Source organism: Tiliqua scincoides, chromosome 2 (assembly GCF_035046505.1).
Source record: "Tiliqua scincoides isolate rTilSci1 chromosome 2, rTilSci1.hap2, whole genome shotgun sequence".
Taxonomy (NCBI): Eukaryota; Metazoa; Chordata; class Lepidosauria; order Squamata; family Scincidae; genus Tiliqua; species Tiliqua scincoides.
The window spans coordinates 41,351,504-41,371,251 of NC_089822.1; the positions used below are offsets into that span (position 1 = coordinate 41,351,504).

The 19,748-nt window shown below is 42.2% G+C and overlaps 1 protein-coding gene across 1 annotated transcript in view; it reads right to left on the reverse strand.

Annotated features, from left to right (window-relative positions):
- The window catches only part of MCTP1 (multiple C2 and transmembrane domain containing 1), a 254,641-nt gene that overhangs the window by 48,228 nt on the left and 186,665 nt on the right, over window positions 1-19,748 (reverse strand). The window contains exon 19 of the mRNA XM_066616140.1: window positions 14,817-14,936. Within this exon, the coding sequence (XP_066472237.1) occupies window positions 14,817-14,936 (120 nt within the window). The remainder of the gene's footprint in view (window positions 1-14,816; window positions 14,937-19,748) is intronic.

Below are 19,748 nucleotides of genomic sequence, written 5' to 3' on the forward strand. Positions count from 1 at the left end.
AAGAGAATAGAACGGTGGGTACAAGTATGAGCTATGAGTCAGGAACCTCCTGACTTCAGTTCTCAACTAAACTATGAATTCACAGGATGGCCCTGTGCAAATTAATCTATCAGACACAGTTTTGTCACAGCATATATAGTGAGCTCGCTGTATCCACATGTTCTACATCCACAGATTTAACTATCCACAGTTTAAAAATGTATTAAAAGTTGTTTTTCACCAACCCTGCTGTAGCCCCCTGCCATTTCACAGCTCTCTCTGGCTGCAGTAATAACCTTGTTCACACAAGTTCAGGCAATGTACACAATTGTGCAAATTTACACAATTTATGCTATTTTCTCAGCATTACAACTGTGGACTGGAGCATCCATGGATTTTGGCATCCACACAGGATCCTGGAACAAAACCCCCATGTGGATATGGAGGGCCCACTATACCTTCTAATACAGCAAATGTAATGAGATTTTTCCCTGTTTGCAGAAGTAGTGGTATACACTCACTATTTATAAATTATGTTTTTCATTACTATTAAGAGCACCTATATACCTCAATCACTGAACATCTGTACAGGCCCAACCTTGTTATACATGGATTTTTTTATACACAGATTTGACTCAACACAAATGGCCACTGCAAATGAGAAGGAATGTGCTGATCCCTGCAGAAGGGGGAAAAGGTATCCCTTTAAAATGACAGTTTAAAAAAACTGCTTTTCTTACTGGTGTAGAAAGACAGTCATGCAAATGATCATTCCATTTTTCAGCCGAACCAGGCAAAGGCAAGGGGTCCTTTGCATTTCTAATTGCTGACTGCCTCTCTACAACAGTAATAAAAGTTGTTTTTAAACCACAATTGTAAAGGGATACACTTTCTAGTTTTTTAGAAATTGCTTTTATTTAACACATTTTATGGTATCGGCAGGGAGTCCCAGAATCAAACCCCTGTGAATGTTGAGGCACGACCTTATTACAAGCAATGGAGGAGCAAGAAACCTGGAAGTGGATCTTTAAATCTATTTTTCCACTGTTTTTTTAATCCATGGATTTTTTTTATCCACTAGGGGTTCTGGAACAGAACCCTAGCGGATAACGAGGCACGACCTGTATAAAGCTGCGTTGTATCAAGTCAGACCATTGGTCCATCTAGCTTAGCACTGTTAATACTGACTGATAGTGATACTCTGTACAGAGGTCTTTCCCAGCTCAGAGGTCTTTCCCAGCTCTGCCTTGCGATGCTGGGGCTTGAACGTGGAACCCTCTCCAGGCAAAGCATATGCTCCATTACTGAACCTGTTGCCAACATCATATTGATGGTGGCACTAGCAATGTGGAAAGCTAGTTAGAGACAGGAGATGCTTTTTCGGCACCCTCCTTAACTGGATATGATTCCTATGAACCTTTCAGGGGAGAAAGTAGTTATGCCAATACTGTTAAAAAGAAATATTTCATTCTACCAATGTCTTTCCACTAAAGAGCAATGCTGATTGTTAAGCCCGCATGTTAATAAGAATTTTACGTAGGACTACATAAACAATGATAGCACTCATGTTGTGCTTTACTCTGGAGGCAGGAAACTGTGGCTGCTACCCCATGAGTTTTTAACATTGCTTAAAAAGCAATGTAGTTTGCTCCGGAATAATGCTATTAGCATTTTCGCCTATTCTCACTGTGGACTCATAAGACCACTTAAAAGAGTTCATGAACCCCTATGGAATACTACCTTCTACAGTTAATTACAGAGGTGAGAAAAACAAGATTTCTCTCCTCTTTTCTTTCATTCAAAAAAGATATGTTATTGGGGGTCAATACAGATAATACAGTAATCTGTGTGAGCATAATACCTTTTAATGTGTTGGGGTGGGTGGAAGGCATAGACCACAGCATTCCATTTAAAGTGTATTTTATAGTTTATATGTAATCCATTTTGGTTTTGTTTATAAGCATTGTAACCCATCTTCAACTTTACCATATAAAATCTAAATAACTGAAAAAATAAAAATAAATTATACAGAAAGGCTAATATATGTTAAGGAAAATAATATTTTAATGAAGGCTTAAGGGAAAAAAAGACTCAATTTGCTTTCGAATCCTCCCTTTCATTTTGCTGTCTGCAGCTTTGCCTGAAATCAAGCAGTATTAATCAAACAAAGCAAAGGCACCAGGGATATCAGAAAATCTCTAATGCAAGCAGTTAAAAGTGACATGACCTTCTGGAGTGTCACTTGTCACAGACACATATGCCACATACCCGTGGAAGGTATTGAAAGAATCTAATTCTTGGAGCTGATCCACCATGATTGTACTTATGATACAGGTAATACTTAAGAGCTTGCATAATATAGTTCTACACATTGCATATGAGTTACTTAATGATTAAAACAGCTAGCACAAATTGTACAACAGAGTTCCCAAATCCTCTCCTTTTCAGATTTGCAGTGTATTTATTGACAGATGATAGACAGAACTATTTGTGCAACAGCATTCACTTTGTAAATCATTTCATGCTGCCAATACACAAGCATACTGCAAATGAGCTGCATACAATACATACAGTTAAAAAGGTGCATGGACGCATACAGTTAAAAAGGTAAATGGACACAAATCCATTTAAATGTGGTCAGTATATTTGTTATTATTGCTGCAAACGTTTTTATTAAGAGATCATTAAAATTATGTGGTATAGACAGAAGGAACCAGGAAGTCATCTGATTTCTATCAGATACAGCAGGGGTGTCCAAACTTTTTGGCAGGAGGGCCACATCATCTCTCTGACACTGTGTTGGGGAATTAATTTACTTTTCAAATTTGAATAAATTTACATAAATGAATATATTAGAGATGGAACTTATATGAATGAATGAAGGTCTTACAAAAGCTCAAGGCCTATAAAAGGCCTTGCACAAAGCAAGGCCAGCCATTCCTTCGCTGCCGCATCACAGATGTGAAACAGCAAGCAGTGGAGGGAGCCCTCATCCCACAGCTCACGCAAAAGGTCAAACAGTTGGCCATCATGATAAGAGCAGTTGCATCAGGCCAGTGCAGGCTCCAGCAAGTCTCCAGAGGGCCAGAGGCTCATTGGAGACTGGGGCTCCCTGAGGGCCGGATTTGGAGTCCTCGAGGGCCACAAGTGGCCCCAGGGCCAGGGTTGGGGCACGCCTGAGATACAGGATCCCTTGACCCAGGATTACTGGCTCCAGCAGCCATTAGCCTGGGTTCATAAAACCTTTATCAGCAAATATTGTGTTCTTTACTAGACACCACTTACCCTCTTGGAGTTAAAAGCTTTCAGGTAAGCTCACCTCTTTGCCTGACCAATGTTTATCTACTCACATATACAAGCTTACTCCTAGTGCTTTCTAGTTTTCTTTCTTCCATAGCCACCTTCTATTCTTGTGATATTCTCTGCTCACCCATACCAGTTTCCTTGGATAGAATTGGATCTCCTCAACCTGGCTTTCTTTCTCCCTTGTAGTGGATACTCAGACCATCCCCCAGCCCTTGCTAACAACACTCTCACATTTCCTGGTTGGCCTCCTAGGTTTTGCCAGAACACTACAAGCTTGCACACTATGACCCTCTGAAGTTCTCTTGGGCAGTTTAACACTCAACTCTCCCTACTGAAAAAGGAAAGATAATACATCAGAACCCATTAAACCTACCATGCAAATCAAATCACTGCCACAAGCAGAGAGCAGACAGATGCCATGGGAAAAATGGCTCCAGATGGTTCAAGCAAAAGAACTGAGCTACAGGCAAAATGAAAATGAAGGACACTCTTGTAACCTTAAACTCTAGAGCTCACATCACATCTGCAATACAATGCAGTTTACAACTTAAGTCTCATCAGACCAATGGAACTTTAATTGGGTGTATGATTACAATTCAGATGAGCACATGAAGATGCAGGTTTCTGGGCATGGAAAGATGCTAATGCATGTACAGGGAAACACCTATTAAATAAGTCCCAGAACAGACAACCAGCACCTCTACACTGAACAATTCAGATTATTATGCATCCTTTGTCCAGACCACCTACTCCCTTGCAAACTGCAAGATGGAATCATCATTATATTAAGGTACCAGTTCTTTGAGGCTAGATCCCCTTTCAGTATGACTGCAGTCTGTGTTCCCTCTAACTCTTTTCTCTCCTAATGTGGAGCCCTATGGTGGCTGACAGGGTGAAGCTGTCATCATCCAGAGTGCTCGGTGATGACACCATCGTCAAGCTCAGGATCGCTGATAGGGAATGAGAGGGGAGGAGGTGACAGAGACTGGTGGGGTGATTCAAATGCTGCCACCTACACGGTCCAGCCTGGCCAAGCTTGTGCTAAATGGCCATGGAGCTCTCATGTTTCGATTTTAAGGTCACCTACTCCAAGTGCTACAAATGTGCTGTAACACACATTTGCACCTACTTTAGAGCCAGTAGCACCAGCACTAAGACGTGTGCCAGCCTGCTGCTGTCAGATCCAATCCCCATGCTGGCCTCCACAGGTAAGTTCATGCCAGGCAGCACAGGGGGTAGGTGAGGGTGGTAGAAGGAAGTTTTAGAGGCAATGAGGAGGTGTTTTTGGGTGGGGAGGGACAGAAGAGGAGGTGGATTGGGTCTAGGAATGAAATGAATGAAAAGAACAAAAGCTACAAATAGTCATAAATGTTGCTGATACTTTATAAAGTAGAATAAAATTTATGTGGAATGTTAGATAATTCTGGAGCAGAACACACTTTTTGGGAAGTGCATAGAATTTAGTCACTTGATAGAACATCCCTTAACACACATTTCAGAGATAGAATATTTGTATCAAAATATCCAAGTAGTTGCATTTATTTCTATTTTCACAAACTAATAGGAAATTGCCACCTGACACTGTTCTCTCAAACTAGGAAGAGACCTGGATCTTAAGTCAAAGTTCCTACCTAGGGATATGAAGGAATTTATTTAGAATCTGGAGTTGATTTAAATTTTTTCTCTCTTGTCTCTGCACAACCTAACCACAGCATGGGCTGGTGTGTCAGCTGATTTACAACGCTTATGTGTAATTATAAAATAAAATTATTAAATGTGCATGGATTGAAGAGGATACATAAAACCACTCAGACTATTTTGGGTCACTTGAAAGTACTTTAGGTCAAGCTGAAGATTCCTCACAGTCAATAAGCCTAATATCTGTGTCTATATGGTCATTTTCACAACAGGGCATCTGCTTCTTTCACACAGAACTGTCAAAGAACTTATAAAATAGCATAATTGAATCAAACTATCCATCTCTTACAGAATGGCATCAATCAAGTATTCTATGTAGCCAGCCTCCAGATAAACACACAGAGCTGTGCACAGATGGCAAACAGGCTCTGACTGCTCAAACAAGGTACTCAGGTTGCTTGGCCATGGCCTATTCAGCATGTGATTTCCTTTGCACAGTACTGTATATAGCCCAGGCATGTAAAACCAATTTCTCCACACAGATTCTCAGTTTACTGCCACTAACAATGCAGCAAACACAACAGAGTTATGTAGCATTTTACGAATGAACCAATTTCAGCACAGTCTATCATGGACTGCAGTCCAGTACATCAGGTGCCACAAAAGCATGTGCTGAAATAAACTGGTTCATCTTTAAGGTGCTACAAGACCCTCTGTTTCTGTTGCAAAAAATTAAGGACCCAATCCAGAGGTTTTCAGGCTGGGGTGTTGCAACGCCCCAACCTGAAGGCCCTGGCCTCTTTCCCCTTAAGGGGCAGGGGCAGCGAGGAGGTAGCAATGCGATCCTCAGGATCGCGTCACTCAGGGGGCTGCAGGGACTGGAGTGCATTCACCAGTCCCTGCAACAGCCGTCCTGGGGTACGGGCAGCCCTGTGCGAGCATCTGCAGGGCTCCCCAGCTCATTAGAAGTGAAAGTGGAGTCATCATGCTCTACTTCTGGGTTTGCAGAGGTGGAGCACAATCGTTCCACTTTCACTTCTGATAACCTGGGGAGCCCTGCAAACACGCGTGCAGGGCTCCCCCCATCCCAAAGAGGCTGCTGCGAGACTGGTGAGTACACCCCGGTCCCTGCAACCCCCTGAGCGATGCAATCCTGGGGATCACGTTGCTGCCTTCCCCTCGCCCCCGCAAGGACTTACTGCGGGTTTCAAACTCCCGGAGAGTTTAAAAATCGCAGGCCCAATCCTATCCAACTTTCCAGCGCTGGGGCAGCTGCAATGCAGGCCCAAGGTAAGGGAACAAATGTTCCCATACCCTGAGGAGGCCTCTGTGACTGTCTTCCTCCACAGGATGTAGTGCACGCCCCATTGGCACAACTGCACCGGCACTGGAAAATTCAATAGGATTGGGCCCTAACCCAGCAACCTGTTGGAGTTGTACTATCCAACAGCATATCTGCAACATTATTTGGAAAACCTGTGGCTATTAAACATTTGACCTTGGACCGCTTCATCTACAGTACTCATCAAGGTAACCGAACCATTAGATGTCGTAATGTCAGATAGAGGTTAAAAGAGATGATGTTTCAGACCTCATTGATAAATTAAAGATCAATAAGTCACCGGGCCCTGATGGCATCCACCCAAGAGTTATTAAGGAATTGAAGAATGAAGTTGCTGATCTCTTGACTAAAATATGCAACTTGTTCCTCAAAACGGCCATGGTGCCAGTGGATTGGAGGATAGCAAATGTCATGCTTATCTTTAAAAAGGGAAAGAGGGGGGACCCGGGAAACTATAGGCCGGTCAGCCTAACATCTATACTGGGCAAGATGGTGGAATGCCTCATCAAAGATAGAATCTCAAAACACATAGACGAACAAGCCTTGCTGAGGGAGAATCAGCATGGCTTCTGTAAGGGTAAGTCTTGCCTCACAAACCTTTTAGAATTCTTTGAAAAGGTCAACAGGCATGTGGATGCGGGAGAACCTGTGGACATTATATATCTGGACTTTCAGAAGGCGTTCGACACGGTCCCTCACCAAAGGCTACTGAAATAACTCCACGGTCAGGGAATTAGAGGGCAGGTCCTCTCCTGGATTGAGATCTGGATGAAGACCAGGAAACAGAGAGTGGGTGTCAATTGGCAATTTTCACAATGGAGAGAGGTGAAAAGCGGTGTGCCCCAAGGATCTGTCCTGGGACCGGTGCTTTTCAACCTCTTCATAAATGACCTGGAGACAGGGTTGAGCAGTGAGGTGGCTAAGTTTGCAGACAACACCAACCTTTTCCAAGTGGTGAAGACCAGAAGTGATTGTGAGGAGCTCCAGAAGGCTCTCTCCAAACTGGCAGAATGGGCAGCAAAATGGCAGATGCGTTTTAATGTAAGTAAGTGTAAAGTCATGCACATTGGGGCAAAAAATCAAAACTTCACATATAGGCTAATGGGTTCTGAGCTGTCTGTGACAGATCAGGAGAGAGATCTTGGGGTGGTGGTGGACAAGTCAATGAAAGTGTCGACCCAATGTGCAGCGGCAGTAAAGAAGGCCAATTCTATGCTTGGGATCATTAGAAAAGGTATTGAGAACAAAACAGCTAATATTATAATGCCGTTGTACAAATCGATTTTAAGGTCACACCTGGAGTATTGTGCCCAGTTCTGGTCGCCGCATCTCAAAAAGGATATAGTGGAAATGGAAAAGGTGCAAAAGAGAGCGACTAAGATGATTACTGGGCTGGAGCACCTTCCTTATGAGGAAAGGCTACAGCGTTTGGGCCTCATCAGCCTAGAAAAGAGACGCCTGAGGGGGGACATGATTGAGACATACAAAATTATGCATGGGAAGGATAAGGTGGATAGAGAGATGCTCTTTACACTCTCACATAACACCAGAACTAGGGGACATCCACTAAAATTGAGTGTTGGGAGAGTTAGAACAGACAAAAGAAAATATTTATTTATTCAGCATGTGGTTGGTCTGTGGAACTCCTTGCCACAGGATGTGGTGATGGCATCTGGCCTGGATGCCTTTAAAAGGAGGACAAGTTTCTGGAGGAAAAATCCATTATGGGGTACAAGCCATGATGTGCATGTGCAACCTCCTGATTTTAGAAATGGGTTATGTCAGATGCAAGGGAGGGCACCAGGATGCAGGTCTCTTGTTATCAGGTGTACTCCCTGGGGCATTTGGTGGGGCTGCTGTGAGATACAGGAAGCTGGACTAGATGGACCTATGGCCTGATCCAGTGGGGCTGTTCTTATGTTCTTATAATTAATATGATGAGCTTGCCAATAAGTGTAAATGTATTGCTCCACATACAAGACAGCAAGCCAAAAGACAGAAGCATTTTTAATACTTTGCTGTTGAAAGACAGACCTCTGGATCTTTAAAGGAATACTAAATAAAAATTTATTACAGAGCACATTTCCTTGAATTAATCTGGGAGAGGGGCTGCACATGCTGTTATTTTAGGCAGACTCTGAATAGGAAAGGGAGTTTTCATTTGCTTTCATTTCATCAAGGGAGTTTTGATACAGTTCATTCATTTATGCAACAGCATTGCATGATCAATAGTTTTTTGTTCGTTTTGGAAGAGTGAATAATATGCATTCTAACAGGCATTTTGGTAAATATTTCTATTTCATCATCATTTGCAATCATACATCTTGCATTGTCAGCTTAGTGTGTACATTGTGCTAATAAAATTCAGACAGATGAACTATAGTAGATTTACCACTTGCATATATATTTTTGTTTTGAAATGAGCTCAGGTGTCGTTTCTTACTTTTACAAAAGAGCTACATAATCTATTAAGTGTTTTTTGAACAATGTCTCCATCTAAAGGTTCAAACTATGACCCTCTAAAATGTATCTTTAAAAATCTGCAAGATGTCTCATTCTCCATCAAATGCAGACATATGCAAAATTCATGTCCAGTATTATCCTTGAATTCAAAAAAATGTAAAAGCATTTTAGTATTACCAACCAAACTTTTAAAACAACAGCATTTGAATTTTCAGGTAAAGATATTAGACAACCGGTCCTTAACCTTTTCTGGATCATGAACCCCTTTGAGAATGAGGAAAGCTATGAACCTCCTCCGCAGAAAACACACATACACACAACATTTTGCATACAATTTATTTTATTGTGCTGGAAATGGAATCCTTTCACATAGTCAAAATACAGGCCTGCCCCCATACCTGTGTGGGTTCTGTTTTGGAACCACCACCCCCAGCAGTTAAGTGAAAATGTGGATACGGGAGAACGCCACCCTCACCATCCAGAGCCAAGGAGAGCTCTGCTTCCTGTGCTTTTGGAAGGTCCTCTGAGTCTGGCAGAGGCCATAGACATCTGTCCACAGCCTCTGCCAGTCTCAGACTGAGCCCCACAGGGAAAAAAAAAGTGACTTCTGGTTTCTCTATGAAGCCAGAAGCAACATTTTTAATGCCATATAAGGCACTGAGAGACCCGGAGAGGGTAGGGGGAGGTGTTTGCCCCTATCTGCTGGGCTCAGTGGACCCTCTGGAGGTGAGGGGAGCAGAGCTCCCCTCGCCTCCAGAGGGGGCATGTGCGTGGGTAGCCTGGACCTGATCGACAGATAGGACAATCCACAGATACAAACCCCCTTTAAAAAACAAGCATTATAATGCATTGTGGGTCTCTCATTCCTGCTCTTTATGCAAAATTTAATGGATAGTTCCTGATAAAAGTGAAATCAATTCAAATAGTGCAAATAAAAAGTAAGATTTAATTTAAGAAATTGAAATAGTGGTTTTTGACAAGGCAATGCACAGGTCATCTGTGACTTTCAACATATTTTTGACTTTTTGTTTCAATGGCAAGGAGTGCTGAGAACCCTGATTCACAAAGGTATGTAGGAACAAACTGAATCAGACTTCCCATAGCTTGCTTTGCCAGAAGAGGATAGGCTTATATCAAGTTACACCAGAATTCTCCAGGACTCTTTGAATTCGTGTCACATCACTTCCTTTGTCCTCAAGTCAGTGAGATCATCTTTGGCAAGGTCTGCTTTGTTGATGCTGTCTGTGTCGGCAAGGAAAAGATTATAAATTCATGTTTCAATTTTAAGGTCATCTGAGCAGAAGTAACCTTCATAAGAGTTCTGCAATGTTTCCAGGTGTCTGTAGATTTCCACCTGCAGAAAAATGGACAAGGCTTTGTCTCTAGTGACTTAAGCATGCAGAAGCACTTCCTACAGTATTGGAAATTTGGAGGTAGTTGTCCACCTCCAATCTCCTCTCCTACTGTGGCAGCTTGGATTAAAGAGCTTGCAGTTTCTAAGCAGTATCCATAATAGTGATTACAGGGCCTTGAATTAGAAAAATTTGCCTCATCATAGGGCCAAAAACATCTTCCAAGAAAGCCAAAAAACAAATCGAGGCCTTCCTGTTAAATTGTTCCTGTTAAATTGTTAATTTCTTGTTCAGTCAAAAATGTGAAACATTTTTCTGCCCCAAGTTCAATCAAATGTCCTCTGGAAAGTCAGCGAACCTCTGTGTAGCAGTAGAGAAAACTCCATAATCAGCTTCCATTTCATGACAGTTGTGTGAAAAGGCAGTCATTCAAGGCCCTGGCTCTAATGAAGGCAGTGGTGTCACTAGGGTTCATGTCACCTGGTGCGGGATGCCAGTGCGTCACCCCCATGCAGTGGGCGGGGCAACACTCCAGGTGGTGGGCGTGGTGATGTACCATCACTCTGCCCCCACTGGTTTTTTGGCTGCACCTTTTGATAGAACACATTCTGCATGAAATTACGCATTGATTGATATATAACATGCTGGTATTATTCTTCCAAATTATGATTTTAGTCACTAGTAGTGTCACCCCCCCCCCAGGGTGTTAACTTACTGACACCTTATTGCAGCAGTTCTCAAACTTTTAGCACTGGGACCCACTTTTTAGAATGACAGTCTGTCCTAGACCCATCACAAGTGATGTCATGGTGGAAGTGACATCATCAGGCAAATTAAAAATAAATAAGTATAAATAACTAAAGTAAAACAAATAATTAAATAAGCAGAAGCCAGCCCTGTTCCACCAAGTGAATTTCCTTTGTAGCCTGCCTGCAATAACACCCCCACCCTCCAAAACTAGTAAGGTTTTCAGCCCTACCCAGTGCCCAGTTCAATTTAAGAACTTCTATTTAAACCAGATCACTGTCAGGATCCACCTGGCTTTGCAAGTCTCAAAAAAGTTCACCTTATCAGCTGAAACCTCTGTTTTCATCCTTTTTAGTGAGGGGGGCTGCCTTCTGGAGCACTTGTTTAGCTGTAGGTGCATAGGATCAGGACCATTCTGGTAGCCTTGCACTCTCCTTTACCTGATCTTCCACATCAGCCAAGGCACATTTGCTTACTCTCGAGTAAACGCAATCGTGAGGCTTAGTTTCGCTTTCCATAGGGCTCAATACATTTGTCTGCTTGGATGGAGGGACTTCCTTCTCAGGTGTTTTTGGGGGCTGCATTCATTGGATCAGCACCATTCTGGTGTTGTTGGATTCCTCTCAGCCTGCCCTTTCTGAAGGACTAACGCAAGTTCGCCTACTCGCCAGTTAGCACATGATACAGCTCACTTTCACTTTCTACAGGGATCCATGCATTTTTTGTTCTCCAGTTTTTTTGGCTATAACTTTTGATAGAAAGGAGATATTTCCCTCTGGTCTTTTGCATTGCATTCCGCTCGAAATTCCGCATCCAGCAGTATATAATATGATGGGATTACTCCTAACCACCGCAATTTTAGCGTGTCACCCCCCAGTGCGTGTCACCCCCCTGTGCGCGTAACCTGGTGCAGACCGCACCCCCGCACCCCCTTAGCGACGCCACTGGATGAAGGTGATGACATTCGCGGCCATAACAAGGCTTCTTTCAGGTGGCTTTGATACCAAGGCAAGCTGGGTAGAAAGCAGTCAGTCACGATGACGTATAGAGCTCTTTGTGTCACCAAAGCAGCCAAATCCAGAAGCTGGCTGCTCTGAGAGACATCAGTAACTTTATCCATCTGCATGCTGAAGAGAAACAGCACCGCTGTCACTTCCTCCATGACCTCTTCAAAATATTAATAGACATGTCAGTGATTCTGGAGAGGATGACGTTATTTGACAGAGGCACTGCATCAATTTTCTTCCTCTGCTCCAAGCCACAAACCCAGCTCAACCATTTCCAGGACACATGACTTCACCGAGGTCTCACTTATTGTGTGTGCCTTCTTCTTTTGCTCAGTAGTGTGATAAACTACCTGGTAGGATGCTTCAACACCAAGCTGTGTGTTGGAATAAATCCAAGTTTTGGTAAAGGTCTTTTCAAATTGAGCTGCCTTCTCACTAAGAAGATTCATACTGTATTTTCAGCTTGAAGAGATATAAGTGGCTCCTCCAGCTTTGTTGGCTTCATGCTTCCATTTCCAAGAATCTTGCCACATAAGAAACACTGTGTCACATCCGTTTGGGCAATGAAAATAAAATCAGTTGCGCAAGCTTTGTTGTACTTTTTCCGTGACATTTTCCAACTTAAGCTAGGCTTGCAAAACAAAATCAAAAGCTAAAAACCCCACAAAATACCATGACGTAAGTTTATATGAAAATCAGTAACAAATGCACAAAAAACAAATAAAATGCTTAGGCCAGCTGTGCGTACAAAGCATGTCTGAGGCATGGTTTTCAAAAAATCCGCTGATCTGCCAATTAGCTTTTATCACACGCCAACTTTTATTTCTTTTTATTACTCTGCAAATACATGCTTTTTCCTTGCCTTCCTAATACTTGGCATAAGAACATATAAGAACATAAGAACAGCCCCACTGGATCAGGCCATAGGCCCATCTAGTCCAGCTTCCTGTATCTCACAGTGGCCCACCAAATGCCCCAGGGAGCACACCAGATAACAAGAGACCTCATCCTGGTGCCCTCCCTTGCATCTGGCATTCTGACATAACCCATTTCTAAAATCAGGAGGTTGCACATACACATCATGGCTTGTACCCCATAATGGATTTTTCCTCCGGAAACTTGTCCAATCGCCTTTTAAAGGCGTCTAGGCTAGACGCCAGCACCACATCCTGTGGAAAGAGTTCCACAGACCGACCACACGCTGAGTAAAGAAATATTTTCTTTTGTCTGTCCTAAGCTGCCCAACACTCAATTTTAGTGGATGTCCCCTGGTTCTGGTGTTATGTGAGAGTGTAAAGAGCATCTCCCTATCCACTCTGTCCATCCCCTGCATAATTCTGTATGTCTCAATCATGTCCCCCCTCAGGCATCTCTTTTCTAGGCTCTTTTCTAGGCATCTATGAATATTATACAGTATTATAACAACCTAATGAATGGAATGAAAGTTTCAATGATAAAGTTACACTTGAAAAGACAAAATTTTTCCCTTAAAATTCAGTGACCTGATGTAGACAAAGTGTACTATCATAATGATAGGGTACGTTTTCTTTAATTCCTATCATCAGGAAATTTCTAGATGTCATAACTTGGCAAAACTGATGATTGCACATTACCTGATCCACGATGCCCTGCCCTTGTTTGGAGTGAAACAATACCTCAACAACACATAATATGTGGTTGAATTAGTAGCGCCCCATGCAGTTAGGATTGGAGGCAAGTTCTGGTGAAATTTCAGGATTAGCAGCCTCTGTGCTAGCATTGGTGAGTTCCGTGGACCCTAGGTTAAGAACACCTGCCTTAGACAAACATATTTAGTTAAATAAGTTTTCTATAGAAAGTTCCAAAAATCTTATTTCTTTCAGACAGCATTATGGATTTAATATAACACAAGCTGGACATCCCCATCCTAGGCTGTTCCTTCACTTGCGAATTACACAAAATGACTGCCCAGGAAGCATAATGCTGGTAGGATACATGGGGTACTGACTGATGCCATTCTGTAAAACTACTTGATATGATCAGTCTCAGCTGATCCTGTGATTTTGCAGGGCTGCTGGACTTTTGGTTTTTTCCCTCAGCCACAAGAAGATATCTTTTCTCTAGTTTCTATTAGGATCAAGTCAAGAACTTTTCTGAACATACAAATGCCTGAAAACAGTATGCCCACCAGGCAAACTTGAGAAACTGGGTTACCCCCATTGCAGCAAATACTGTGCACCCAGCCACCATGTTAGATGTTATATCCCTAGAGCTAAGCTGAACTACATCCAGCAAAGAGTCTGTCATCGGGGTTGCTGCTAATGAAATCTTTTTAAACCCACCCTTGATTGCCTTGGAGGTAGATGGATCAGACAGTGCTAGTTCTTCTAGCCACAAATACACAGCTCTTGCAAAGACTGAATCAGTGACAGAAGAGCAAATTATTTTTGTCGCCTGGAGCCAATTACTCATTTTCACGCTTCCTGTTTATGGTATATTCAAAATGTGAATATTGTTGTTCCACGCATTGTCCACTAGTCAACACTGCCATGCTTTATAAAAAAGGTTACTTTTTCATCCATAGAAGACCCAAGCTCCCCATGGGATCTCCCATTTGGCCACTCACCTCTCTCAATGGGGAGGAGAGTGGGGGAGCTTGAGGACCTCCTCTTGACGTCTGACTGGAGAGAAACAACATGTATTGTTTAAGCCCATTTAAATTGTGGGAAAAGCAACTTCCAGTTTAGTTCTATTGGTGTCTGCAACTTCTGGTAATTTCTGGCATGCATTCTGGGGGCCATGGCCAATGGAGTGGGTCGCAGGCCAGTGCAGTCCAGAAGTGGCCTCCAGAAGGGCTTTGCTGGCATTGAGCATTGGGTTTCAACCCACCATGGAGGAAGAGGTAGGTTGTGATGCTCCCAAGTTTGGGAATCACTGGTTTAAACTCTTTCAGAGTCTGTCTTGCTGAAAACATACATACAAACTTATTTTAAAGAGACTTACTGTATCATGCTGGCTGTTATCCTTCCCAGATTGGATCAGGAAAAAATTCCATACCAAGAGTAAGAAGAAGCTCAAAGGAATCAAGTAGAGCTCAAAATTCCAAGTCACAAAGAGAAAGATCTAGAACCAAAGAGAAAGAGAGATATCACTAAATTTCCTTGAATTATAAAGTAAAGAATGATTTATATAAATAAATTATATACAGGGCAATCTATTCAAACAGATGAAACCATTTCCACTCATTTGCTTCAAAAAAAACCCAACACATCCTTGTTATGGCAGCCACACTGTGTACAGTCAAATGAGAAATCTCCATCTCCCTCACTCAAAAGCAAGTCATATTTTTCAAAAGGCAAAAATTCAGCTGCTGCTTTTATCATAGCTGCAGACATTTCTGTAAGAAAAATTTGGGGAGGGGAAAGTCAAAAACCTCGCTACCCATATACAACATTTTCTACACTGGCAGTAACGGTTTCTCATCTTATTTCCTTCAAGGCTCCACAAGATAGGCAAGAAGGTAGTTATTTTCATACTTTTTGAGCAGTGTCCATGGGGCATGACTCATTCAGTCATTCACGTAGGTAATAACTGAATGAGTCACTCATATGCTGCAACACATGTTCTGCTGTATTCATACAGTATATAAAGTAGATGTTCACTCTCCATGGTTCACCCCCCTGGCACGTAGGATACTCTCATTACCACCAGCAGTGAGGGTTCAGGGGTTGGTCTGTCCAGGCAGACCTTCAGCTAGTGCCCGCAATGCTATTCCCCTGACTGATGCACTGTTTGGCTTAATATTATGCCATGTGCACAAAATCACCTGCAACTGCTTCAGAAAGAGCCAGCAATCCTAATTTCTCTCTGCCCTACATGTTTCTCCTTATGTAAGCCTTGATCCCTCTCCTGTTTTATGCATGACTGGGGCAAACTCACAGATAAAATACACATGCCTTCTTCATCATATCTAGATTGGCCCACAGACTGGCATTTAGCTTCTTGCTAGATTGAGAAGTAAAGGTGCGATTTCACAGTGCCAACAACTGAGCATGGTTAACAAAGCAATGCCTTATATATTATACATCCTGAGGACTAATTTGAGCTCCTAAACTATTACAAAGAGTCACTAATTCATTTGTACACTTGACCTGATGCAAGAACTTCTTTTGTAAGTAAGCAAATAAAACTCACATAGGGTAATTTTTTCAGAGCTGGTGTACTGCAGTAGTGAAGAGATGGAGTTGTGAATCAGAATTTAAGTAGCTGGAATCTTACCTCTACCATGAATTTTCAGTAGGTGGCTTTAGGTAAGCCACTCCCCTATAAAAGCCATGGATGCCAGGCATCATGATAGGAGAAGCATTCTTCCTAATCTCTCACACAGGAGGGAATGCTTCTACGATGCATAACAACAGTTACCTTCTATGATGGTGCATACCGTGCACACAGATGCATCATAGAAAGCCAAAGAACATTTTTCTCTTCATAAATACTTTATTCATATGCAAAATTCATACAGGAGGAACTCATGGGCACAACTAAAGATCAGGCAATGACCCCATAACTATAACACATCCTGACACTCCATACTAGTGGCTGAACCACTAGGTGGTGCACTAACTTCTCAGATGCACTGCATACTCTATCACTTTCATAGTAATTACTATTAGAATCATTTTTTTTAAAGAGTGGGGGGGGGGGGGGGTTAAACATCCTCTTTTTCCCAGCGCATGTGTAGACTAATCTAACTTAAATTTGGTTTCTGGCTGACACTCCCAGGAGCTAGGTAGGACTTTGCTCTGCAAGGGTTCATGTCTTGCTGAACTCTTATGAGAGGTCATGCTAATTAAGGGTCATTAGGGGGAGGGAAGGCTGTAGCACCGTGGGGCATCTGTGTATCTCCTTTGCTCCATGGCCTTGAAAATTTAGGTGCCACATCCTGATAGATGTTTGCTGCAAGCACATGTAATCCAGTGACTAGGCCACTGGACAATTTTTTCAGATTCCTATGCCAAGAAGTCTCTCCCATCAACAACCAGTGCCTGGGTGCAGAACACACACTGCCATGCCTTTTATCTCTCAGGAACTTCTCTGACTGGGGAACAATCAAGACCTGGAAGGACGCATTCAAGTCCTATCAAGTCAAAGACACTATGCTGTATGCCCAAAGAGATGTTCCAAATCTCGTTTGTCCACCCAGAAATGCTGGCATTTCTACAAACCAAAACAGGGAGTTGAACCAAACACAACCTAATCCTGCCAATCCCGCCTCCCTCCCTGGCCTGATCTGCCCCTTCTGCCCTCCCCTGGCCTAAAAACCCCTTCCCCACGCCCCTCTGCTGCCTGCTGCTCACCTGTGCCATTCAGCCAAATGACTGGATACAGTGTCAGCAGGACGGCGCAGGATTACCCACCAGTGCAGCCTCCTCTCTGGGTATCATAAAGTGCTTTATGGCATATTTGTGACAACTTCAACTGGTGCAGCAGCCGCTGTGTCAGTGAAGAGCACGATCAGGACTGCACTCTCAATGAGACTCCAAGAACTTAAAGAATTATTCAGTAAGACCCATGATACCATCTCTGGTGTACAACACTACAATTTTTTTAAAGTTAGAATACCAAATTTCTATTCTTTTGAAGTTGCACCATACTTTTAAAAGGACATCTCATTGAAATCATTAACAGTTCCTACTGTTAAAAACAAACACCAAACAGCAGTACCAATACCCTATCCTTTCAGACTAGCAGCTGTAGTCCTTTAACGTTCAAGTGTGAGATGTGTTTTATGAGTATTTTTTCTAATTAAGGAACAACATTATTTGGGACCGATTTCATTGCCAACACAGAGAAGGTCCTGCCTCTTGTGGTAGTGCAACATACTACAGGAGAGGAATTTCAGTTTTCTTAATTTTAATAACTTCTAATTATTTTGTTTGTTTCTATCACAATACTATAGACATAAAGAGTGCATACACATATACTATCGCTCTCTTATTGGCAATAATCACATATTTAATATTCAGCACACTTAAATCAAGCTTTCACTTTCATCCTGTTCTAGCTATCGGTAATGGCAAGCCTCCTCTCTCTGTACACTCTGTCACAGATCTACACCATATATAATAATAGAAAAGTTCTGTCTTACTCAAACTATTTGTTATTTCTATTGCCTCAACTGGAAGACAACTTCAGTTATTGATGCCATATAGTAAATATACTAACAGCACAAGTCCATATATATCTAATCAGAAGCAAATCTCATTTTGTTCAATGAGACTTACTTTGAGATAAGTATGTATAGGATCAAAGCCTAATTCAATGTTCCATATGAGAATAATAAATTTGAGATGACACAGAGTCATTGGGTTACATGAGATACTATTTCTTTTTATTTATTTATTAAAAGATTTTTACCCTGCCTTTGCAAAACAACTCAAAGGGGCTAACAAATTCAAATAAATATACATCAATAAAACCTCAAAATAGCATTCATTTTAAAAAGTCCAATTCACCCACACACAGCCCACCCATAAACCCATAGCAGCAAACATTCCCTTTTTCATAAGCAGGAGCATAAAATAACTTGATCAATTCAAAGGGCAGCCTAATAACAAAACTGCACAGAAGTATTCAATAAAATGAGGGAGAAATAAGTGGTAGACAGAGGTCAAGATATTCACATCCCAACACCCCAAATGCCAATCTAGACAAAAGTCTTTAATCCTCACTGAATTATCGCTAAATGGAAAATGTCCTTAAATTGTAAGGAAGGGAGTTCCACAACTGGAGTACAACCATTTAAAAAGACCTTGCTTCTTGCTGCCATCCCTCTAACTCCTGTTGGTGGCAGAAACTGCAACAGGGCCCATTCAATATTTTAAGGGATAGGCTGGATAATATGGAAGTAGACAGTTCCAAAGATGCCCTGATTCCAGACCTTTAAAGGTTAAAAGTAGCATCTTGATTTAGGTCCAGAAACAAACTGGAAGCCACTTCAATTGCTGGAGAAGCAGCCCAATAGATTTGAACCACCAAGCACCAGTGACCATACAAGTGACCTCATTCTGAACTAACTGCAGTTTCTGGATTGTCTTCAAGGGCAACCCCATGTAGAGTGTGTTACAGTAGCCTAACCAAAATGTCACAAAGGCACAGACCATTGTGACTAGGTTCAACTGACTCCAGTGAGGTTGCAGCTGGAACACCAGCTAAAGCTGGGCAAAAGCCTGCCCCCTGGGTCACAGCTACCACCTGACAATCCAGAGCAGCTGTGGATGCAAGAGAGCTCCCAGGATGTGTACCTGTCCCTGCAGAGGGAGTTCAAACCCATTCAGAACAAGTAGATTCTTGTTTCATGGATTTCTGGAGCAGGAGGACCTCCATTCCATCTGGATTTTATTTCAGCTTATTCACCACCATCCAGTTCCCAACTGCCTTTAGACAATGCTCCATGACTTTGACTGCCCCCTTGGTATTTGATGGGAGAGAGAGCTGGGTATGATCAGCATGATAGTATCCCACTACAAAATCTGCAATTGGATTAAGCTTCTGATGTCTCTTAGTGCAGCCAGCTTTGGGTTTTTGCTGCTATTGTGAAAAAAAATCCATACTTGATTGTGACTTATTACTTTCTACTCCAGCAAGCCTTGGCATCAAAGACACCTGAAGGAAGTCTTGTCTATGGCCATGAATGTCACCACCTTCATCATATCCAAGGCCTTTTCACAAAGCTGTGTCCCAACATGGAAGCGGAATATGGAGTTTTTTTTCTACTACTGCACAAAGGTTTGCTGGTTTTCAAGGGACAGTCTTGAAGCATTTGATTGAACTTGGGGCAGACGTTTCCCTTTTTTTGACAGAATAGTCAAAAAGCCCACTCTCAGAACAATTTAACAGGAAGAATTCAATTTCTTTCTTGGTTTATTTGGTTAT